The sequence below is a fragment of the Vicugna pacos genome, chromosome 9 (genome assembly GCF_048564905.1).
Source record: "Vicugna pacos chromosome 9, VicPac4, whole genome shotgun sequence".
Taxonomy (NCBI): Eukaryota; Metazoa; Chordata; class Mammalia; order Artiodactyla; family Camelidae; genus Vicugna; species Vicugna pacos.
Window position 1 is genome coordinate 9,787,967 of NC_132995.1, and position 25,466 is coordinate 9,813,432.

A 25,466-nucleotide genomic window follows, 5' to 3' on the forward strand; every position below is an offset into this window, starting at 1 on the left:
TATCATACTAAATGAAGTAAGCTGTTACCAGGGGGAAAGGGGGTAGGAGTAGGAAGGGATAAATTGGGAGTTTGAGATTTGCAGATAATGACTGGTACATAGAAAATAGATAAACAAGTTTATACTGTATAGCACAGGGAACTATATTTGATATATTGTAGTAGCTTACATTGAAAAAGAATATGAAAACGAATATATGTATATTCATGTATGTCTGAAGCATTGTGCTGTACACCAGAAATTGACACATTATCACTGACTATATGTCAATAAAAAAATAAATTAAAAAACAAAAGAGATGGGCTGAGCTATACTGAGCAAGACTTTATTACATGGACCTGGATTCACCCTTTTCCAAAAGCTCATAAAAAAAAGAACATGCAACTGTCTAGTGTGATGTGAAGCAGAAACAGCAAAATATTATGCTTTTCCTTTGCTTTGTTTTTTATGCATTGTTAGGTAATTGGAGAAAATATTATAGTATAGAATGGAGTCCACCCTATGTAATATCTTGAAAAAGTTATTCTTTGAGTTCCAATTAAGAAATCACATCAGGTAATTCTTGCTCCTTTTTAACTGAAATGTAACTGACATACAACATTGTATAAATTTAAGGTATACAACATGTTGATTTGATACATCTATATATGGCAAGATAATTACCACCTTAGTGTTAGCTAACACTTCTATCGCCTCACCAAATTTTCATGTCTTTTTTGTGGTAAGAACAATTAGGATCTACTTCCTTAACAACTTTGAAGTTTAAAATACAATATTTTGTCTATAATCACTATGCAATGCATTAACTTTCCAGGACTTATTTATCTACTAGTTCCAAATTTGTACCCTTAAACAATATATCCTATTTCCCCACCCCTCCCCCAACCTGTGACAACCATCATTCTACTCTCTATATTTATGAGTTTGCTTTTTTTAGATTCCACATATAAGTGATATCATACAGTATTCGTCTTTGTCTGATTTATCTAGCCTAGTATAATGCCCCCAAAGTCCACCCATACTGTTGCAAATGGCAGCATTTCCTTCTTTCTCACAGCTGGAATAATATTCCATTGTATATATGCCACAACTTCCTTATCCATTCATCTGTTGACACTTAGGTTGTTTCTATATGGTAGGTTGTTTCCATATTGTGAATGATGCTGAAATAAACATGAGAGTGCATATCTCTTCAATTTCCTGTTTTCATTTACTTTCAATATATACCCAGAAGTAGAATTAGTGTCATATGGTAATTCTATTTTTGAATTTTTCCTCTATACTGTTTTCCATAATGGATACACCAATTTACATCCCCATCAATGGTGTACAAGAGTTCCCTTATCTCCACATCTTCACCAACACTTGTTTTCTCTTGTCTTCTTGACGTAGTGTCCTTATTTGGCTTTGGTATCGGAGGGAAGCTCAGAGTTCACCGCAGTTCACCTAAGGTCAGCAGGTACTGTGCTGTTTTCACAAGTCCCAGTGGGGAGCTGGGAGATTAAGGCTAGATTGAAATCTGATTTGATTTGGCTAAGATGCATGGCTGCATTATGACTTTCGTGGGCCTCTTCTTCCATGAAACATAAAATAAAAATAACAGTATTTTACAACTGTTTAGGTATAGTAATAATAATAAATTAATAGTAGATAAATAATTTCTTCCAATTAAACATTTCTTTGACCTAAAATTTAATGTTTATTTCCGACATTTAAAGACCTTTATTTGTGGGCCCTAGGCACTTTGCCCACTGTGCCTAATGGATGAGTCTGCCCTGCAAGGATGTGTCTTTGGCAAGTCAGCCAGACTGAGCCTTCAATGGAGAGAAAGGCAAATTAATGGGCATGAGGAATTTCGTGGTGGGATGGAGAAGCGGGGAGGAAGTGTGCTTAACAAATCGTATATCAAAATCTGAAACATAAACCATTTTCACATCCACACTCTACGAAACAAACCACAAACAGAAACACAACCACATACGCGGTTACAGACACACAGTGGGTCCCACAATGTCACAGAGAATGAAAACGCGAACACACCCACCCATGCCCAGGCATTCCTTCTTTAAAACAAATGCACACTTAACGCCCGCTGTGCTCCCGGTGCTACTCCAGGTGCTGATGGTGGGGGCGTGAAAGACTATAAAGACCTTGTCCTCACGGAGCTCACACCCAGGGGACCATCCTACCCAGGAGCCCACCACTTTCTCCTTCTTCTGCACGCAGGTCTGAGGCTCTGAAGTCATCAACCGCCCGCTCTGCCCTCTACATCCTAAACTCCGATTCCACTCGCCTTTTCCACTTTCGCAGGACCACCTGAAACCACTGTCCTCCGGGATTGGGGTCTACCTCGGCCGCCCGCCGACACAAGGCTGCGCCTGCGCACACGGAGCACCGCGGGTTCCCTGCCGCCGGGGCTATTCCGGATGGACTGCATTTCCCAGAAGCCACCGGGCTCGCTTCGGCCTCTGTCCTGGGTCCTCTTCCGGTGGCCCAGCAGCTGTGGTCCCTACGTGGTGAGTAGATTGTATCCAAAGAAAAAAAATCGGAGGAGGCTTTCATAGTCCCTGACTACAGCCGGACTGGAACCCATGGTGGAGTGACAGGCGCTCAAGGCGAGGACTCTCCGGGCGCGGAAAGGGCGTGTCGGGCCTCGAGTCGCAGGCCCGTGTCTGCGTGAGCAGCAGAGATTTGTGTGCCTATTGAGACTCTCATGTGCGTATGTGTGTGTTTGTGTGCGTGTGTGTATAGGCGTGTCTCCATGATGATGTGTCTGTTTGTGTCCGTATTTAACTGGGTGATTGTGTTTAACTGCGTGGCTTTTGGATGAGCAAAGGTTGTGTGTCCGTGTGGGTTGTCGCTGGAACTCTTGGCTGTAGGCTGTACTGAGTCCTCAGCCCTCTCCCCTCACAGCCACTTGGTGTCTGCCGCAGATCAAGGCGATAAACCAGATTCTGAGCTTTCGAATGTAAGAATGGAGGATCCCAGCAAGAAGACACAGACTTGATCATGAGATGAGACTTTTCTGAAGCGGGATGTGGCCCCAAGACAGGCTTCTGGGAAGACCTGATGAGGTCCCAGAAGTAGGATTCCCTCCTGGGAGGGTCCCCATTGGAAGCACCGAGAGGTCAGCTGTACATTTCAGAACCTCAACATTTCCACAACTCTTGCCACAGGAACCTAATGTGAATTAGACAGATTTCACCCTCGACATCAGTGACCCTGGCCTCTCTCATACTGGGAAAAGTCAATGCTGTTTCAGCCTCCCTCCTCCCATCTGGTTGCGGTGGACTGGGTGAGGTGTGGTCATGGAAGGAGGGTGTTTTGTAAGTGAATGTGCTATCCAAGAACATCCTGGTGTCTCATGTTTGCCTTCTCTTTTCCCAGTGCTACTTGTCTCTTACACAAAAAAGGATCCTGAGAGAGGAAAGAATTTTTTGTTACACTTCAAAAAGTTTGAGTTCAGGTGAGTTTGTGTTTCCTCATTCATAAAACACTTTAATCTTAAAAGCATGAGATCCTTCTTTTCCTTCTGCTGAAATGTCCTGCCTGATAGTGACATATCTGTAAATTGTAGGGCCACACAGATGAATCACCCTTGTCAGAACCCCAAACCCTTCTCATCGTAATTTATTTAACCTGTGGCCTACTGTTAGCGATTATATTTCTAATTTTTAATTAAGAACAAAATTTGTCTACAACGAACATCATTATGCATAGATCTTTATGTGCTTTTATAGTCATTTCCTAAGGATAAATTTCTAGTTTGGAATTTGAGTCAAATACCAGATATTTAGGCTTGTACTTGTTGGAATGCAATGACAAAAAGATATAGCTTCTATCCTTAAATGACTTGTTATCCAGTAAAGAAATGAAATCAGAATAGGAATAAGTAAGATAGAGGATGTGAAATGCCACTAGAGAAATTCAGGTGACCTGCCTTGGAGTTGATAGAAAGAGACATCACTCTCTCTATAGCAGCGCTGCCAGAATATGGTCAAACTATGAGAAATCTGTGAAGGAAAATGGATTTTCTACCTTAGACTTTTTATTCTAGTGACATTAAATGTGACAAGATGTCTTATCAGCTGTTTGTAGGACATTGTGGCTAGGGGACAGGTGCAGAATCAAAATAAACCTATCACTCAGGAACATAGAATTCCAGGAAGCAGCATTGAGACTCCTGTTAATATATACAAACCATCACAGCCTCCAGTTTACACGGATGTACATTTCTATAGGCAAACAAATTAGGGTTGGTTCAGGTCCTGGGATCTGACAGTAATGAAGTAAAATCTTTCAGTAAAAACACAGCAACTGTTTTTAGAACAGTGTTGGTTCTCAAATGTCAGGTGCATCAGAGTCACCTGCAGGGCTTGTTCAGATACAGTTTGCTGAGCCCCAGCCTCAGAGTTTCCAACTCAGCAGGTCTGGGATGGAGCTGAGAACCTACATTTCTGGTAAGTTCCCAGAGACAAAATTTTGAGGAGCTTTGTTCTAGAGTGTACCAGGCTTAATCTTCAGGTTCAGGGATATTAAAAGGAGAGAGAGATGAGACTTTTTTTCCCACCTGTTTGGAGAAGAGGTTTCTCCTTTAGAAAATAAAAAACGTGTGTGTCTGTGTCTGTGTGTCTCTGTATGTGAGTATCAAATTAAGGAATGGCTATTGTTTAAAATTTTCTGAAATATACTTTTAGGAAAAGGAAGAAAACCAGGGCTATGACACACAAATAAGAAATATTAATAAATGGGTATATGCTTTTATATACGTTTATCTGTTTATTGATGTCTGTCACTTTTCTCTCTATATTGATAAGTACATATATTTCATAATCATATTTTCTATGTGTATAATTTTGTGCATTCATAACCTGATATTTCAACAGCTTTATTGAGATGAAATTCACACACCACACCATTCAACCATTTGAAGTACACAATTTTTGTGCATCCATCACCACAATCAACTTCAGAACATTTTCATCCCCCTAAAAGGAGACCCTAACCCATTAGCAGTCACTGCCTGTATCCCACAACCACTTATCTTCTTTCTGTCTCTATTAATTTTCCCCTTTTGGACATTTTGTAGAACTAGAATTACATAATCTGTCGTCTTTTGTGACTGGCTTTTTTTTTTCAACAGTGCAATTTCAAAAAATTTATTACTTTCTTTTCATCATCATGTACAGAGCTTTTTTTTTCTTTAAGCTTCTCACACATAGGAATATTTTAAGCACAAATGGACTACTAAATGTGTGCTTTTTAAAAGATCCTAACAGAATGTAGCATAATAATAGTTGGTCTTCCAGGTTTTATTAATTTCAATTATGTATATTATACCAAATATGTGTATTACAGACCTATTTGTGTATCTTACTTCTTTAAAGAGCTGCTTCACATATAAATGTCTCTAGCTAACAGCCCAGCCCTTCAATGTATAATTTGAATAAATATATCTTTTTATTGTGAATTATCCTGAATGTGACTGGCTTCTTTTACTTAGCATGGTGTTTCCAATATGATTCACATCGATTCATCCATGTTGTAGTATGCTTCAGAATTTCCTTCCTTTTTAAGGCTGAATAATACTCCATTGTATGGATATACCACATTTTACTTACCCATTCATCAGCTGATGGACGTCTGAGTTGTTTCTACTTAGCTATGGTGAATAACGCTGCCGTGAACACTGGTGTACAAGTTTTTGTGTAGACATATATTATTTTTATTTTTCTTAAGTATATACTTAGGAGTGGAATTGCTGTGTCATATGGTAACTCTTTTGAGGACCTGTCAGATTCTTTTCCAAAATGTCTATACCTTTTTACATTCCTACCAGCCATGTGTGAGGGTTCCAGTTTCTCCACATTTTCACCAGTGCCTGTTGTTATCCTAGTGAGTATGAAGTAGGTCTTGTGGTTTATGATTTGCATTTTTTCTGATGATTAGTGAGGTTGAGCATCTTTTCATGTGCTTATTGGCCATTTGTGTATCTTCTTTGGAGAAATGTCTATTCCCATTTTTGTCCACTTTTTAATTGAGTTTTTTGTCTTTGTAACCTGGTTTTTTCAACTGACGTGATATTTTTGAATATTTTCATTCCCTTAACAGATTCTCAGACTTAGCATATAATGACTGCTTAATATTTCATTACATAGATGTTCTGTTACACATTTAACCAATCAGCTGCTGCTGAATTCAGAATGCTAAACACACCTGCTCTCCATGCTGTTCCACTTCCATATCTTAATCAACTTCACTTCTTCCAGTTTCTCAGGGCCATATGGGAACTTAGGTCCTTGTAATTTCAGGGTAGTGACATTTGGGAATGTGGCAACAGCCTCTGCTGGGTGCAGTACTGATGACCATACCCTCTCAGAACTTGTATAGGGATGAGACGCTGAAACATCACAGAAGCAGAGCATTTATGATCAAATCTTTATTTAAAAAAATTTTTTTAAATGAAGGTACTAGGGATTGAACCCAGGACCTTGTGCATGCTAAGCATGTGCTCTACCACTGAGCTATACCTTCTCTTCTTATTTTATGATCAAATCTTTAAATTTAAAATCTGATCTCTGGAGCTTTTTTAGTCCCTTAATGTGACCCTCTAGGGAAGCTGAAGTGTTTGAGTTTATGAGGGGTCTGAGATTCAGTGATGTTCTACTCTGTCTTCCTTGAAGCATCACCATCCTGGTTCCTTGAATGGCTTTCCTTTGGCCCTTCTTGTACTGGACTTCCCTGCCCCTTCACCATAGGACTGTATCTGAATTCACTGACAGCCACAGCAGGCCTAAGCACCGTTTCTTTTATGTGCAGGTTTTTCTGTTTCCAAGCCAGGTGTAATTCCTGAGTTGGAACAAGGGTTCCAGGCCTAGTAGGTGGAGAGTGTAGTGACAAGCAGATTTGTCCAGGTGAGTCAAGGGAAACCAGTAAAGGGAGAACTATTGCATATCAAAGCTCATGACTCAAGACACAGAACCTTGATATTCCAATGGGAGACAATCAACTCAAAGACTTTAAGCCCTTGCATATATCCAGAGGAAACTCTAATGTGAAAAGGTACATGCACCCCCGTGTTCAAAGCAGCACTATTTACAATCACCGAGACATGGAAGCAACCTAAATGTCTGTTGACAGATGATTGGATAAAGAAGTTGTGGTGTATATACACAATGGAATACTACTCAGCGACCAAAAATAATAAAATAATGCTATTTGCAGCAATGTGGATGGACCTGGAGATTGTCGTACTAGGTGAAGTAAGTCAGACAGAGAAAGACAAATATCATATGATATCACTTATATGTGGAATCTAAAAAAAAGGACACAAATGAACTTATTTACAAAACAGAAACAGACTCACAGACATAGAGAACAAACTTATGATTATCAGGAGGGTAAAGCGGGTGGGAAGGAATGAATTGGAGTCCGGGACATTCAGATACACACTACTGTACATAAAATAGGTAAACAACAAGGTCCTACTGTATAGTATAGGGAACTATATTCAATACCTTGTAATAGCCTATAATGATAAATAATATGAAATGAATATATATATATATTATGTGTAAGTGAATCACTGTGCTGTACACCAGAAACTAACACAACATTGTAAACTGACTATACTTCAATTAAAACAAAAAAAGACTTTAAGCCCTTGGAGAAAAAAAAGCCTTATCATAATACCTGAAATATCACCATATTCATATCTCTTTTATTTCACCCTCCAATCTCAAAAAAGAGTGATTAGCTCTATTATAATTTTTATTAGAAAAGCAATCCATTCTCATACAGTAATTCAGAAAATACAGAAAAGACCAAAGTGAAGAGGCAACCTCTGTAAACATTTTACTCCAAATTTTTTGAATCCATCCCCCAATGCACATGCATTTATTCACACGTGTTATTTTATTTGCCATAACAGGATAACATTAGAAATATAATGTTTTTACTGATTATCATCAAATAAAGGTCTGTATCATTTTTCATTGAAATACATATATTTTTTTATTTAATATATATAATAAAGTACACATCTTTTTTTTTAAGTACACAAATCTTAGCTGTGTACTTAGCTTAATCTTTACATCTGAAAACACCACTCAGATCAAGACATTGAGTGTTTCTATCCCCACTTGGAGGATTTACCTGTGTCCCATCCCAGTTAGACCACCCCTCCCCCACAAGAAGTAAATGTTATTCTGACTTCTGTCACTCATAATGAGATTTGCTGCTTCTTGAACTTCACGTGAATGGAATCTCCTGCATCTGCTGCCTTTTGTCCAAAATCGTACTTTTGAGATTTATGCATGTTGTGTTGTCAATCAGTAGGTCCCCCCGCCACCTAGGTGTTGTGTAGTAGTCCACTGAATGCCTTTATCACACCATTCTTATGATGATGAATTGTTTCCAGTATTTGCCTAATATGAATAAACCTTTTATGAAAATTCTTGTACACGTCTTTTTTGTGGACATATGGTCTTGTTTTTCCGGAGACTATACCTGGGGGTGGAAGTGGTTGACTTAATTTACACTCCAGTGCAATGTGTGCAGGGTCTAGTTCCTTTTCAAACTGGCCAACACTTGATAGTGTCAGTCATTTTAAATTTAGCCATTCTGATGCATGTGTAGCTGTATCTCATTGTGATTTTAATTTGCATTTTTCTGATAATGATATGAGCATCTTTTCATATGATTCTGCCCATTCTGACATACTCTTAAGTGTCTATTCAGCTCTTTCGTCCATTTCTTTAGCCTGGCTTTTGTTCATTTTCCTATTGATTTGTAGGGATTTTAGATATATTTTGAATACAAGTCCTCTTTGTGTGTATATAAACCTCTGTGTGTATGTGTGTGTGTATGTGTGTGTGTAGAGTCAGAGACAAAGGAAGTATCTTCTATTAGCCTGAAGCTTCTTATTCAATTTCTTAATGATGTCCTATAATGAAGAGATGTTCTTCGTTTTAACAGAGTTCATTTACCAATTTTTTTATGGTTATTGCATTTTTGTTCTCTTTAAAACATCTTTTCCTGAGGAAGAAGGGACAGCTCTTCCTTACAGTAGACTTCCAGTTGTTGAATATAGGGGGAAAGAGGGACATAGAAACCAGCCATTAGGCAAACACCACAGTAACAGTTGGTTCAGACCAGATCCATGGATAGATGCTGAAATTAGTGGGTGAAAGTTTGAAGTGAGAAAGGATTTGCATAGTGTTAAAGTATCTTCCACCACTCAAGATACTAACTACGGAGGGAAAGGGAGTAACTTTCTAGTGGGGAAACCCATCAGAAAGTAGTTTCACCAAGTGATCAAGGTTAATGTCATCAGTGGTAAAGCACTGACATCGTGATCGTGAGCCCTTTCATATGATGCAGTGAGAAGGACACAGAATTGTGGTGGTACTGCCGAAAATGCAGAGCCTCATTCCAATTAGGAAAACATCAGACAAACCAAGTGGAGGGAACATTTGATGATATAAACGATTGGTATTCTTCCAAAGTGAAAAGGTCATGAAGATAGGTGTGGTGGACAGACGTTAGGGTGACCCCATGGTTCCTGCCTGCCGGTGTCTATGCCATTGTATGACCCCCTCCTTTGGAGTGCAAGCGGGACCTGTGACTTGCTTCTAACCAATAGGAAATGGCAAAGGTGAAGGGATGCCACTCCTGTGATGTGATTAGGTTAGTTTATATGGCAAAAGTAACAGGATGTCCCTGCTGTGGTTATATTATGTCATAAAAGACTCCATCACAGCAGACTGGAACAAGAGACTCTTCTTGTGGACTTGAACTAAGTGGCAGTTTTGGAGGAGCCCGTATTGCAAGAAACTGCAGGCAGCCTCTAGGACCTGAAAGCATCCCCCAGCTGACAGCCAGCAAAAAGTTGGGGCCCTCAGTCATCCAGCCGCAAGGAAGTGAATCCTGCCACTAATCTGAATGAACTTGGAAATGGACTCTTCCCCAGCTGAGCCTCTGAATGAGAACACAGCCCAGCAGACAACTTGTTTTCAGCTTATGAGACCAGCGTGAGGAGGGCACCTAGTGAAACTGTGTCCAGACTCCGGGTCCACAGAAACTGTGAGATAATAAATGTGTGTTGTTTTAAGCTAAATTTGTGGTAATTTGTTATGGCAGCCACTGACAACTATTACCACAAGAAAGACTGTGGAGACTGGAAGGGACTAAGGAGAAATAACAGCTAAATGCAATGTGGGATCACACATAGGATCCTGGGAAAGAGAAAGGACATTAATGGGGAAAACTGGTGATATCTGAATAAGATATGCCGTCTGTAGTACTGTACCAATGTTAATTTCCTGTTTTTGATCACTGTTCTATGTAAGATGTTAACATCAGGTTGAGGCGCATACAGGGACTCTCTGTAATATTCTTGCAACTTTTCTCTAAGTCTAAAGTAAGTGGAAATAAAAATTTTAAAAAAAGGAAAATTTTGCCTACCCTAAGATCATGAAGGTATTATCCTGTTTCTTCTTGCAGAAACTTTATTGTTTCAGTTTTCACGTTTACGCCTGTGATCTATCTTGAATTTATATCTGTGTATGTGGTGGGATCAGGGTCATAATCATTTTCTTCATGCAGGTAGGCAATTGTTCAGGCACCATTTTTTTTTCTGAAAAGACTATCCTTTCTTCTCTAAATTGCAGTCAGATTTTTATTGTTAAAAAATATGACTATATATATGCAGGTCTCTTTCTGGACTCTATTCTGTTGGTCTGTTTATCAATCCTGTGTCAGTCCTCCTGTTTTAATTACAATAGTTTCACATTATGTCTTGATATCTGGTAATGTGCACTTGACAACTTTGTTCTTCAAAATTGTCCTGACTTTTCTGGATTCTTAGAATTTCCATATAATTTTAAAATGAATTTGTTAATGTTCTAAAAAAATCTGCTGACATTGTTTGGAGATGCATTGAATCAATAGGTCAATTTAGAGAGAACTGATAATCTTAAAAGTGATTCTTCCAATTCATGAAAATGAAATGTTTCCATTTATTTAATTTTTCTTTAATTTCTTTCCTTAATGTTTGCTTTCAGTCTAAAAGTCTTGCACCTCTTTTGTTAGACTTATTCCAAAGTGTTTTACATTTTTCATGCTTTTTATAAACTGTTGGGATCTTTAAAATTTCATTTTTCAGTAGCTTTGCTTTCATACAATTGTGTTTTATACTGTGACCTTTTATTTCACAAGTTTGCTAATAAATTCATGTTAATTCCAGTTGTTTGTAGAACTGAAGTATTCTATGTACAAAATGATGTTATCTGCAAATAAAGATGGATTTACTTCTTTCTTTCCAATCTTCATACCATTCATTTCACTTTTTTCTCTTACGGTATCGGATAGGTCTTCTGCACAAAGTTGAACAAAAGTGATAAAAGTGGACAACCTTGCCTTATTCCTGAACTCAGAAAGACAGCGGTCCATATTGTCACCTCTCAGTTTTATTCTGTAAGATCCCCTTTATCAGATTAAAGAAGTTCTCTTCTGTTCCTAGTTTGCTGAGAATTTTTATCACAAACTGATGTTCATATTATCAAATGGTTTTTCTACATCTAATGAACGGATATTTCTCCTTTATTATTTAAAATTGGAAGGTTACATTGACTGCTTTCTGAAAATTAAGTGACTTTTGAATTTCTCGAATAAATGTCTTGGTCAGATGTATCACTGGTTTCTCCTTGCTAAGATTTTGTTTAATATGCATATACCTTTGTTCATGAGAAAGATACACCATAATTTTCCTTTCTTGTAATATCCTTGTCAAGTTTTGATGTCACAGTTATGCTGGCCTCATGATATGGTCCATTTTTTGGTTTGTCTAGAAGAGACTGAATTTGATTGGCATTTTCAATTTTTAATTAATGTTTGGAGAATTTGCCACTGAAGCCTCTGGGCCTGACATTTTGTGGGAAGGTCCTTAAAATAGATTTAACTTCTTTAATAAATACAATAATATTCAGATTTTCTACTTCTTAGATCAGTTTCATTAAATTGTGTTTTCCAGAAATTTTAAAATTTCACCTACATTTTCAAGTTTATTGTCCTACAGTTGTTCATAAAATTCTGTTATCAATTTAATGCCTGTAATATATGTAGTGATATCTCCTTTTATATTCCTGATATTGGCGATTTTTTCTTGATCAGTACAGCTAGAGATTTATGAATTGTATCTCTTCAATGAAATAGCTTTTGGCTTTATTGATTTTTCTCTGTTGTGTACTTGAGTTTTTTATGTCATTGGTTTCTTTTAGTGTTTTACTTTCTATAATTTGCTTTTCCTTTCCTAGCTTCCAAAGGTAGATCATTGATTTTTAACTATTCTGCTATTACTAAACATACATTTATGTTTGGATGAAGGGGTTCAAAAGGCAAAAAGGAAAAAAAAATAAAAGGACAATCATTACAAATGCTCATGCTATCTATTTGTAGAAAATAAATTATGGATTTATTTGGCACTGAAGTAATTTGACAAAGGGTTTTCATAATGACTTCACTACTAATTGATTTGCTATGTCCGTATGTTTTCAGTGCACCTAGTAACTACCAATGGTGATTAAGTAATGAATGGCATTTCTGCAGCATTTGTAAAAACAAAACAAAACAAAAATTTAAAAATGTACATTAAGATATATTTTCAACTTTGTTTTTCAACAATCTGGCCATGACGTGCCTAGGTGTGGATTTCTTTATTTCATTTGGTTAGGTATTTTGCTGAGTTTTTTGATTTATGTATCAGGGTATTTCATGATATTTGGAATGTTTTGTCCATTATTTCCTCAAATAAATTTTCTGTTCTATTTTCTTTTAGGTGTCCAATTTCACATTTTGACTGTTTCATATAATTCTCTTATTGTTTGTTTGATTATTGTTAATTTGACTTTATGTTAATTAATAGAATTTTCTGCTGTTAAATCTATCCAATACATTTTTAATTTTTGATATGATGTTTTTACAACTATAAAATGTTCATGTGATTTTCCCTTTAAAGATTCTAAATCTTTATTGATATACTCCATTTGCATTCCATCTCGCCTGTCTTTTCCTCTGTTTTCTTTAGCACGTTAATCATAGTATCTTCAAGTCCTTGTAAACTAGCTCCACTATCTGGATCATCTCTGAGATTGTTTCTCTTGAGATTTTTCTCTCTTGAGTATCAGTAACTCTTTCTTGTTTCTTTTCATTTCTTGTAAGTTTTATCATATGCTGGCATTGTGGATAATATATTATTGAGACTCTAGATTATGTTATGTTCCTTCAGTGAGTCTAGGTCGGGGTTTCTCAACCTTAGCACTGTTGCTATTTTTGGATAGGTAATTCTTTGTGGTGGGGGGCTTTCCTGTGCATTGTAGGATGGCCAGCAGCATCCCTGATCTCTACCCACTAGAGACAGGAGCACCCCTCCACACATCTTGGCAACCAAATTGTCGCCAGACATTGTGAATGCGTCCTGGGGAGAAGAATCACCCCCTACTGAGAACCAGTGATCTGCATAAATATATTCAGTATCTACTTCATTTTCCATTATATGAATATACTTTTTTTTAACACCCTTGTGGCGTGGTTCCTGTACGGTAAACTACACATATTTCAGATGTACAATTTGATGAATGTTGATAGATGTATACACCCATGAAACCGCCACCACAATAAAGATAGCTAACATTTCCATCACTTCCCAAGAGGTGCAATTATGAATACACTTTCAATTATTTAATTAACTGCTCATCTAACTACCTTTAGATTTTCCTGCAGCTTTTTTTTTCATTTTAGTAAGTGTCCATCATCATATTCCTTTATACATCTCTAGGCACATTTTATGGTTTATCTTCTTTGGATGGAATCTCAGAAATGGCCCTTCATTGTTAAATTCTTATGCAGAATTCTACTTACGTGTCTCAGTTGCACTAGGCTTTCACAGGTCTACAGGACAGCAATGAGGATGTGCTTCTCCCTACAACCTTACTAATATGTAGTGTGTCATCAACTTTTAAAATCTGACAGCTGAATACCTGTAAAATGATAATATTTTATTGCTTTAAAACATCTCTTTAGTAAATCTTTTGATAGGTGATGTCTTGAATACCTACGCTCAGGTTTCATACAATGGAACAAAGTCTGGCCATCAGGGGCAACATTTGGGAAAAAAAGTTGGCTTTATAATTACAGAAATGTGATTCAATACAAATGAAGAAAAAAACCCAAAAATATTAAAAATTAAAAATAGAAAAAAATGTGATGAAAAACACATCACTTCTACTTGTTTGTGACATGGAAAAATATCTTTACTTCTTTGAGCTTCTATTTCCTTATCTATTGAACTGATTATCAGTACATTTCAGGATTACATGTTAATGTGCATAGAGCATCTATCACACAGAAGGTTACAAAAATCTATGTGTTGCCATACAGCTTCAGTGAGCATGAATCCACTCCACCCTTGTGGGTAGTGGGTGGGTTGGGAGCAGGGGAGAGGGGTCACAGGCAATGATTCGTATCAGCAAGCACAGTGGACCCTGATGGGGAAGTCCAGGTTGGTCAGCCCAGAGGATCGTGGGAGTCAAGTTCAGGCTTCACATGGACAGGCAGTTTCATTTATAGTGGTCAAGGCTTCCAGGTTGGTCTCTACTGTTGTCTGCCTTTTGTCTGGCAGAGTCCAGGTCCACCTTGGGGCCAATAAGGTTGTTGAAGCTTGGGTTGTACGGCGCACTCTCAACCCTGGAAGGTAGGGCTGGATTGGGATCTACTCAGTATGACCGGGCAACCCAGGCTGGGTACATTAGGCGTGATCAGAATGAGAAACAGACCAGAGCTGGGTGTCTGGATCTGGCTTTGGTGCATGAGGGCCTCTGCCCTGTATGCATGCTTGTGTGGCTTGTTTCCCCAGGCATGGAAGGGGCTTGGATTTGTCTGGACTCCTTTTCATATCCCCTGAAGTGTGTTTATGTGTTTGGGAGGGCAGGGAGTTGGTGAGGATGGTGGGAAGCAGGAATAAATAAGAAAAAAGAAAGGCTCTCTTACCTTAAATAATTTTTGGAGTTCTGAGGTATGTTGCGTCTCAAGGCTTCTTCTTCCTCCCTCAGCTCTGGCTTCTCTGGACTGAGTTTCTGAGGAGGACTGGCAGTTCAAAAACCATGTCCCAGGTAAGTAGATGTCTCTCCTTCCTGAAATATTAGGATTTTTAATTCAGGTAATATTTTCATTCTTTATCCCCAAACCTCCCTCCTAGGAAAGCTGTATCTCTGAACCTATTTCAAATTTCCTCTCCTTAAGGAGAAGGATGGTGCCCTTCTTATTTGCCCCTGTTTTTCAAACTGATTTTTCACTGATCCATCAAATAATTTATTCATCTTCTGTGTTCAGTCTTCTCTTGAGAGCAGTATTGGAGCAGTGAAAGGTTGAAGTACCTTGAAGGAAATATTTGAGCTTCCCTTGTCAGATTTATAGTTTTGTTATATAGAAATGGTGGTCCTGTCTGACCAGAGGAGGGAGAACTTCCTCTACAACTTTTCAGGTAGATAAGGGAGAATTTGATAATGAATGGTCTCATCTCAGCTTTGAAAATCTTTTGGGTTGGGATAGAAATGGACTTGGTGCCTGCCTAGAGGTGAGGGGAATGGTTTTGGCTAAGGAGTCTCTGAGAAATGAGTAGGGTTCTGAGGTCCACTTTGTGGTGGAAGAGAAATTGCTGGTCTTGAGTGATTCAGCGTTGTTCTGAGTCATCCAACGTTAGTGTGTTCTAACTCATGAACCAGAAGTTCAGTAAAGGATTGTAGAGAGGAAGATCATCTAGAACCATGTCTGGTGGATAATACTGAACAGCGGGGAAGAGGCTAGGATTTATGCCCACCTAAATGCTATTATGGTATAATACTCTCTATATTAATATTATTAATAATACCTTAGTACTTTAAGATTAAATCTGATGTCTTTAAGAGAGACTAAATGAAAATGTTAATTTGTCAGAATAAAGGAAATACTTATGATATAATCTGACATATAATAAACTTGTGTCTTGGTAAAATTACTTAATTTTATACAACCCTATTTCTAAGAAGGAAACTTCATCAGCTTTTGGGGGATATTTGACATAAAATTAATTGTATGTATTTTATCTTTTTAAGGCATATTTACTTAAATGTAACTGACAATAAACTGCTCATCTTTGACATGTGGAATGTGATAAGTTTTGACAGATGTATGCAACCATGAAACCATCACCACAGTTAAGATAATGAATATATCCATCGCTCCAACATTTTTCTCATTCCTCCTTTTATGTGTCCCTTCCTCATCCTGCCCTACATGCCCAGGCAACCACTGTTCTGCTTTATATCACTATAGGTTAGTTGGTTTTTCTAGAATTTTATGCAAATAGAACCATACATTATGTGCTCTTTTTAGTCTGTCTTATTTCACTTGGCATATTTAGTTTGAGATTCATCCATGTTGTGCATTCCATATTAATTGCTGACTAGTCTTCTCAGGATGTACTGCAATTTGTCTGTTCTCTCTGTTGATGGACATTTGGGTTCTTTCTACTTTCTACAAATAAAGCTACTGTGAACCTTCATGCATAGATCTTTGCATGGACATACGCTTTCATGTCTCTTGGGTAAGCACTGGAAGTAGAACAGCTGGGTCATATGGATGTTTAACCTTTTAGGAAACCAACAAACTATTCTTAAAGTGATTGTACCATTTTATATTCCCACCAGCAGTGTATGAGTGTTCCATTTTTTTCACATCCTCACCAGTGCTTAAAATGCTCAGTGTTTAAACGTTTAGCCATTCTGATAGTTGTAGAGAAGTCCTTTCTCCTGGTAGTAAGTGAGGGCAATTATAGGGTTCACTTCATTTGTTACTTGTCTCTTGGGGATCAGTTTTTCATTGCCCAATGTCTTGAAAACCATTGTTTCATACATTTTGTCCAGGTTTTTGGTTATTTTTTCATTTTTGGGAGGGTCAATCCAAGCCCTGTTATCTCATTTTGGCTGGGATTTTATAATTCACTTTTAGGGAAGAATCAATTCTTTTTACATATTCCTTGAAGAGAAAACATGTAAGAACTTGCATTTATTAATAGCTTGTGACTAGGGCACATAGCAGGTATGTATATAAGTATGTGCTTACATATACGACTTCATTTAATTGGGAAAGTCTGATTACTTTCTTCATTTTCATACATTTGGATATATCAGTTTTTCTATATTTTAAGAGAAAGTTTGTGTACTCTAACAGTATTCTTAAAGATCGTGTAGGCACCCTACTTCAGATATGCTAATTTATTTATTGTCATATAATCATGTCATGATCTTTAACTTAAGCCTATTGTTTTTATATATTGCTCCTATTACAACTCAGTATTCCATCTTGAAATTTTTTTTTTACTTTTACAAATAATGCATGGATTTGTCATTTCAGGTGCCACTGACATTCAGTGATGTTGCCATAGACTTCTCTCAGGAGGAGTGGGAATGTCTAAACTCAGATCAGAAGAATTTGTACAGAGATGTGATGTTGGAGAATTATACTAACTTGGTATCACTGGGTAAGGACATCTGGCTGAAATAATGTAGAATCTGTTATCTGAAATATCCACTTTTCTCTACTTTATATTTTATGCTCTGTGCCAAGAAACCAGTTAAGTTTTTGCTCCATGGTCTCAAAGGACTAGTTTGAGCTTTGTTAGGTTGAAATGGGCATCTGCATTCAGCACCTAAATTTTCCCTCCTTCATTTACCTTCCTACTTCCCTCTGATCCATCCTGCAGTTGCTTCTTTTAGGCACCCTAGTTCATATTAGTGGAAATAATTTATAGAGACTGAAACCTGGCCAACAGGGGAAGCTCATTGCGATTGCCTTTTGGTGGGGATAAATTCACATTTTTCCCCCTATTTCTTCTGTGGAAATTGGTTTGTTTAGATTTTTCATCTGTTCTGGAGTCTGTAGTTGTTGTTTTACTTTTTATTTTGAAATTATTTTAGATTTATAGAAGAGTTACAAATGCAGTACAGAGAGTTCCAATGTACTGGTCCCTTACACAACTATGGTACATCTATAAACCTATCAAATTAATGTTTTACCATACTATTAACTACCTATTTTATTCAGGTTTCACCAGTTTCTGCACTAATTCTTTTTTTCTATTCTAGGATCCAATCCAGGATACTATATTGTATTTAGTCAACACGTGACCTTAGTCTCCTCCAATCTGTGACAATTTCTCAGTCTTTCCTTGTATTTCATAACCTTGGTACTTTGCAAGAGTACTGGTCAGATATTTTGTAGATTGCCCCACATTTTGGGTTTGTTTGATGCTTTCTTATGATTAAGCTGAGATTATAGATTTGTGGGAAGAATACCAGAGAAGTACCCTTCTGATTTTGGGGGTACATAGCAACATGATTTATACTGGGGTATTAGCCTTAAAAACTTGTTGAAGGTGGTTCCTGTCAGTTTTCTTCACTGTAAAGTTATTTTACCCTTTCTATATTCTTATTTGTTAGAAGCAAGTCAGTAAATTTAGCTGGTCTCAGTTTTGATGAATTATATTTTCAGAAAGAGCCATCATTTCATGTACATCTCAAATTTACTTGCATAGTTGTATGATTTTTTTCCTAAATTTTCTCTTTCTTGATTGATGACTATTTCTCTGTTGCCGTTATGTCTGGATTTTCCTCCTATAAAATCCAAACCACTAGCCTCCTTGAATAAGGCTAGTGGTTTGTATGTTAATTATACTATTTTATTTACATTTTGCTTTTCTTGTATTAATTTCCCTTTTCTGTCTTCTTTCAGTGTAATTTATCATTCTTTCTCTGTTTTCTTTTCCTAATTTTTAAATGGAATGCTTAATTTATTCATTTTAATTCTTTTATTTTTCATTAGACATTAGTCTTTAGTCTCTGAGTTTGCTGCACTGTGGTTGAAATCCATAGATTCTGAAGTGTGGTGTTTTCATCATCATTGTTTTCAAGAAGTTCTGTGGTTTCAGTTTGTATTTTCTCATTGACCTAACAGCAGTTGTTGAGAGCTTTTCATTTATAAATAGAAAATATTTTGGCTTTTTGAGATTGTTACTCATTTCTCATTGGTTCAGAGAATATTGCTTGTATTATTTTGACATTTTAAACATATCATACTTTATTCAAAGAAGAATTCCACTTGTCTTCAGTTCATACTTGATCCACTAAGCACATCAGATTTCCTCAGGCTGCTCCACCATCTGGATTACCAGTCTTCAGCCTACATTCAGCATATCCCTTGTTGCAGAGTCCTAGCCACTCGAGTTTCTCCCATTCAGTTACTCTGTTTTTCCCTCAACATCCCCAAGTTCATTTGCTTAGACTTTTGTAAGTCTTTAAAAATATATCAACTGATACAACTCCTGATAAATTATGGATACACATTTCTGTAAAATTCAAAAACAATTGGCCTTGGCTATAAAGGAATAAAAGGGAGAACTGGGGAAAGACCTTGGGGACAAAACATTGAGCATCTGTAGGGTGGATGGATAATATTGAAAGTATCCTGATGAAGGTAGTATAACATCTGATTACTTAAACAAAACCAATCATGGCCATGCACAGAAGGATTAAACAACAATGGTAAAGATGTGTATAGTTTTAAGGGGACAGGCAGCTGGAGAACAGTCAGGTATCAACTTTTCCATTTATGTTTTTGACTGAGTTGGTTTGGATGTGCACTTTTCTCATCTATAAGGTAAATGAGAGAGGAAAGCACATTTTACAATAATAAGAGGTGGGAGACTAGAGTCAAAGAGAGATAGCTGGTAACTGTTGCATAATTTTCACAAACTAGATGTTTATTTTACTCAGCTGCCTTCTCCAGTGACCTTGATTTTCATCCTTACCTTGATTTTCACCCATTACTTTTTTAATTCAGTATTTTATTCTACAGATAATTATTTAATACTTACCTTGTGGTAGAACTTGTTTTTCAGTGGTAGTTGAAAGAAATTTCAAGTCCATAAGTGAGTTTTAGAGTAAGAAAATAAGTAGAAAAACAAATGAGACAATAAATATGTAATAGAGAAGAGTACCATGAAGACACAGACTTAGCTATTGGAGGTAGAATAAAGGATATGAATTTACACAGAGTTAGCAGAGCCAGCCTTTCTGAGGAAGTGGTTTCTAACTTGCAACACCTGGAGACAGTAATGGAGAGAAGCCATCTAAGAGGATTCCTGAAAGGCAGAGCGTCTTGCATGAAGCCCCAGGCAGTGGGAAAGGTTGTGATATGTTCTGGTAGCTGAAAAGATGCAGTGTTGTCGGATTTAGGGAACAAAGATGTCAGGGGCTTGAAATGAAAATTTGTAGAAATAAGATAAGAGTCTTCTTATTCATGGTTATGTGCTTGGGTTTCATTCTAAGGTGAAGACAGACCATTGAAAAAAATCACAGAGAGCCATCTGGTGGAGAATATTAGAAATGCAGACGAACAGGACCCACTCATACATTCTGATTTGCTTAGTCTCAGTGGGTATCGGAAGGGTAGTATGTGTAATAAATTCCCTTGGTAATTCTGATCCACACTAAATATGAGAACTGCTGACTTTTTCTCTTTGCCTCCTCACAAACTTTATAGTTTTGTGTGAACTTTCATAATTTTCTGAGCTCTTCTTGCCTTTAAACAACTTCATCACTGTATTTTAGGATTTGACGACCCTTTCATTTCTAATGGATATACTTGTCAATTTATCACTGTTCTTACTATGGAAGGCCTTTTCTGACCCCCAGTATAGGAAAATAGCATTTGTTTAATGTTTTCTCGTTTTCTTTCAGACATTGACTTCACAACTGAGAGCAAAGGATTATCTTCAGAAAAAAGCAGCTATGAAGTAAATTCATACCATTGTGAGCCAATGAAAAGAAGTAAACCTTCAACCTTCAACCTTATGGGGTTTATTTTCAGGAATGACTCATGGATCAGAACTGAATTTGAGAGACAACAGGCACCTAAAGTAGGATACTTTAGTCAAATGATATTCAGAAAACATACATCCCTTCCCCTACAGCAGAAAATTCACACTAGAGAGAAGTCATATGTATGTAAGGAATGTAGGAAGGGCTTTAGGAAATATTCACACCTTACTGAACATCTGAGAGACCACAGTGGTGTGAGATCCTATGAATGTAAGGAATGTGGAAAGGCCTTTATAGTTCTCCAGCATTTTATTAGGCATAAAAAAAGTCACACTGATTTGAAGCCCTATGAATGTAATGGATGTGAGAAGGCCTTTAGGTTTTATTCACAGCTTATTCAACATCAGATAATTCACACTGGTGTGAAACCTTATGAATGTAAGCAATGTGGGAAGGCCTTCAGACGTCATTCTCACCTTACTGAACATCAGAAAATTCATATTGGCTTGAAACCCTATGAATGTAACGAATGTGGGGAAACTTTTAGGTTGTATCGACATATGTGTCTACATCAGAAAATTCATCATGGTGTGAAACCCTATATCTGTAAGGAATGTGGAAAGTCCTTTGGTCATCGTTCAAGTCTCTATCAACATAAGAAAATTCATTCTGGTGAGAAACCATATAAATGTAAACAATGTGGAAAGGCGTTTGTTCGCAGCTATCTGCTTATTGAACATCAGAGAAGTCATACTGGTGAGAAGCCTCATGAATGTAAGGAATGTGGAAAGGCCTTTAGTAGGGGCTCAAGCCTACTTAAACATAAGAGAATTCATAGTAGTGAGAAATTCTATGACTGTAAGGAATGTGGGAAGGCCTTCTGTAGAGGATCTCAACTTACACAACATCAGAGAATTCATACTGGTGAGAAGCCACATGAATGCAAAGAATGTGGGAAGACGTTTAAGCTCCATTCATACCTTCTTCAACATCAAATAATTCATAGTGATTTGAAACCGTATGAATGTAAACAATGTGGGAAAGCCTTCAGTCGTGTAGGAGACCTTAAAACACATCAGTCAATCCATGCCGGGGAGAAACCTTATGAATGTAAGGAATGTGGAAAAACCTTTAGACTTAATTCTCAACTAATTTATCATCAGACAATCCATACTGGTTTGAAACCATATGTATGTAAAGAATGTAGGAAGGCCTTTCGTTCTATCTCAGGTCTTTCTCAACATCAGAGAATTCATACTGGTGTGAAACCACACAAATGTAAGGAATGCGGGAAGGCCTTTCCTCGTTGCTATCAACTTACTCAACATCAAAGACTTCACACAGGTGAGAAACTCTTAATGGAATGAGAGTCAGAAAGCTGTTAGCCATGGCACATCCTTTAACATTATCATTCTTCCACCACATAATGATATTATGGTAAAGGTTAAATTATTTAACGTAAATTATAAATGCTTGGTAGGGCATCTAACACAGTATTTGCTTACTAAATATTGTTATCATTTAAAATGATAATTACTAGCATTACTATAAACAAATTCATGTGGAAGGAAGACCCTATGAGTATATTTTTTAAATCCTTCTATCATCACTTACCCATATTTTACTTTAGATAATTCATTTTGGACAAATTCCCATAGAACATATTAAACAAGAAACTGTTTTATTCAAAGCTTATCCCCCTGAAGATTAATAATGGGAAGAAACTCTATGCTTCTGTTGAAGAGTGAGAGTATAGCTAATGAAAAATTGGAAAGTGATTTGAAGAAATTTTCTTATGACAAGTTCTATAATACAGGTAACAGAATCTACATTCTCTACAATTCAGGGAACTTAAGACATTAACAGTGACAGGTTGACAGAAAACAGATGTTGACATGGAAAAGTTTCCCTCAAGTTTCTGAAAATTTTCAAATTTACAGAAAAGATACAACAGCGGTCCAATGAAGGTTTAGGTTTGTTTATTCTCCCTCTACATTCAGTATCTCTCTCTCTCTCATATAAAAATGTATATATACAGATTCACATATATCACACTTATCACATATTGAATATATATACTGCATAATCATTTTTCTGTGCTTTTGGAGTGAATGATTTAGGTATCACTTCACCTCTAAAAAAAATCAACATTCAACTCCTGGATTTAAAGATAATCTATATGACCACTGAGCCACTGTCACCTTAAAAACATTAACAGTAGACCTATACCATTCTGTAATCAGTCCATTTACAAATTTCTCCAGTTTAGAGAATGTCTTTTAAAAGTGCTGACTTTTTTTAAAAGCCAAAAACCAAGCTAAGCCCATATATTTTACATGATTATGGCTCTTGAGTCTCTTTTGGTCGAGAACTTATCCTCCACCTGCTTTGTAACTTAAACTTTTTGAAGACTCAGGAGAAGTAACGCATATAATGTTCCACATTCTGTATTTGTCCTAATTTTTCTCCAGGCAGGCTTAACTGGTTTCTCTATCCCTCCTATTTATTGTGAACTGGATTGTTACGTCTAGAGGCTTCATTATGTTTCAGATTTTAAATTTTTGGCAAGATAATTTCATAGATAATACTGTGTATTCAATATTTGTACAATAACAGGTGACATAAAGTGAAGCTATGTTTGATCTCTTGGTTCATGTACTGACCACCAGCTCTCTCCATTGTATTGGTACATTTTTTTCTTTGCAATTAAGAAGTAATCCATGGAAAATCACATCAGCACTCCACTTGGAAATTGAAACAGCTTTATGTATTTTTAAAAATTAAGACCAAAAAACCCCCTCATCTTAAATATTTACCCATATATTTACTTTTTCACATGCTCTTCATTCCTTTCACATGATCTAAATTTCCATCTGGTATCATTTCCCTTCAGCTTGAGGAATTTAATTTATCATTTCTTGGAGTACATGTCTGCTAATGAATTTTCATAGTTTTTTTTTTCTGGATTGTCTTTGTTCTTAAAGGATGTTTTTTCTTGCTATGGAATTCTGAGGTTTGTTATACATATATAGATACAGATATAGATATATTTAAAGATATTATATCACTGACTTCTGGTCTCCATAGGTTATAAGAAGTCATTTGAACTATTTTTCCTCTGTGTGTAATGTGTCAGATTTTTTTTCTGCCCTTACTTCTCCTTCTGGGATTCCAAGTAGCTAGTCATATGTTAAATCTTTTGATACCGTCTCATAGGTCATTGGCTCTGTTATTTATCAACATTTTTTTTTCAGTTTTTCAGGTTGGATAATTTCTATTGCTGTGTCTTCAGATTCACTGATTTTTTTCTGTCCTCTCAATTCTGCTGTTAAGCTTTTTTATCAAATGTTTTATCAAATTTTGAGATATTGCACTTTTCAATTCTAGACTTTTTATTTAGTACTTTGTTATAGTTTCTATTTCTTAACTAAGATTTCCTATTTCTTCACTAAGATTTCCTATTTCTTCATTGCAAGCAATATTTTCACAATGCTTTTGATTACAGTGAAAATATTTTCTATATTGATTCATCTAGAAAATACGTAAAATTATTTTTATTAATGTATGAAAAATTTCAGTTTCAACAAATGTTCCTACTGTTTTATCTAGGCCACAAAAAAGTTTTCCTTTTCTTGGAGTTTCAGATTTTGTTTGTTTATATGCAGTGTGGTATGTGAGAAAACATACATCACATTGTCATTTTGGGGGTTTTGATTATGAAATATTTGGCAAATTTTTTTTAAGTCTCAAAGTTCAAAGTATGGTAAATCTTTGTAAAACTCAATCATTCAACCAGTGCACGTTGGCAAAGAACATAAGATAAATTAATTCATTGTTTCCTGTTTCAACAGTTCCATAAAGTAATAATGATTCATAATATCTATATGTATATACTAAACCATGATACTTTTCACACTATGGAGCAAAGCAATTAGGGAGACATTAGACTTTTGCCTTAAAATTCTAAGGAATCCACATTTTTTTTTTTGGCCAACAGTTTGAGAATTTAATTGAAATAGATAAACATCTAGAAAAATAATAATTGTCAAAAGCAAGTATAGAAGAAACAGAAAACCTGAATGGTCCTACGAACAGTTACAAAATTTAATCACCAATTTATTTATTTTTTTTTTACATTTTTTATTGATTCATAATCATTTTACAGTGTTGTGTCAAATTCCAGTGTTCAGCACAATTTTTCACTCATTCATGGACATATACACACTCATTGTCACATTTTTTTTCTCTGTGATTTATCATAACATTTTGTGTATATTTCCCTGTGCTATACAGTGTAATCTTGTTTATCTATTCTACAATTTTGAAATCCCAGTCTATCCCTTCCCACCCTCCACACCCCCCCCCCGGTAACCACAAGTCTGTATTCTCTGTCCATGAGTCTATTTCTGTCCTGTATTTATGCTTTGTTTTTGTTTTTTAGATTCCACATATGAGCGATCTCATATGGTATTTTTCTTTCTCTTTCTGGCTTACTTCACTTAGAATGACATTCTCTAGGATCATCCATGTTGCTGCAAATGGCATTATGTTGTC

At 36.5% G+C, this 25,466-nt stretch overlaps 1 protein-coding gene and 1 long non-coding RNA gene across 7 annotated transcripts in view; one reads left to right on the plus strand and one right to left on the minus strand.

Annotated features, from left to right (window-relative positions):
* The first annotated feature begins 2,428 nt into the window (after nucleotides 1–2,428).
* ZNF404 (zinc finger protein 404) lies at nucleotides 2,429–23,716 on the plus strand. 3 transcript variants are annotated; one of them, XM_031681871.2, is made up of 5 exons: nucleotides 2,429–2,516; nucleotides 3,388–3,466; nucleotides 15,108–15,167; nucleotides 17,449–17,575; nucleotides 20,832–23,716. In XM_031681871.2, the coding sequence occupies exons 3-5, from the start codon at nucleotides 15,159–15,161 to the stop codon at nucleotides 22,277–22,279; spliced, it is 1,584 nt and encodes a 527-aa protein (XP_031537731.1). In that variant the 5' UTR covers nucleotides 2,429–2,516; nucleotides 3,388–3,466; nucleotides 15,108–15,158; the 3' UTR covers nucleotides 22,280–23,716. The 3 variants fall into 3 exon arrangements, with proteins under 3 accessions (XP_031537731.1, XP_072823041.1, XP_015098479.2); XM_072966940.1 differs by lacking the exon at nucleotides 2,429–2,516 and having other exon boundaries at nucleotides 3,246–3,466; XM_015242993.3 differs by lacking the exons at nucleotides 2,429–2,516; nucleotides 3,388–3,466; nucleotides 15,108–15,167 and having other exon boundaries at nucleotides 17,431–17,575.
* The window catches only part of LOC116282251 (uncharacterized), a 70,723-nt gene continuing 59,310 nt past the window's right edge, over nucleotides 14,054–25,466 (minus strand). For all 4 annotated transcript variants that reach the window (XR_012075467.1, XR_012075469.1, XR_012075470.1 and 1 more), the window contains 2 exons: nucleotides 15,046–15,188; nucleotides 14,054–14,742 (listed from right to left, as the gene is read on the minus strand). This is a non-coding gene — a long non-coding RNA (uncharacterized lncRNA). The remainder of the gene's footprint in view (nucleotides 14,743–15,045; nucleotides 15,189–25,466) is intronic.

What these genes read in the sequence shown, in the direction of transcription:
- ZNF404 (XM_015242993.3), top strand. Translation starts at nt 17,431, where the DNA reads ATGGATTTGTCATTTCAGGTGCCACTGACATTCAGTGATGTTGCCATA. An exon ending in TACTAACTTGGTATCACTGG is followed by an intron (nt 17,576 to 20,831) that starts GTAAGGACATCT and finishes GTTTTCTTTCAG; the next exon opens with ACATTGACTTCACAACTGAG.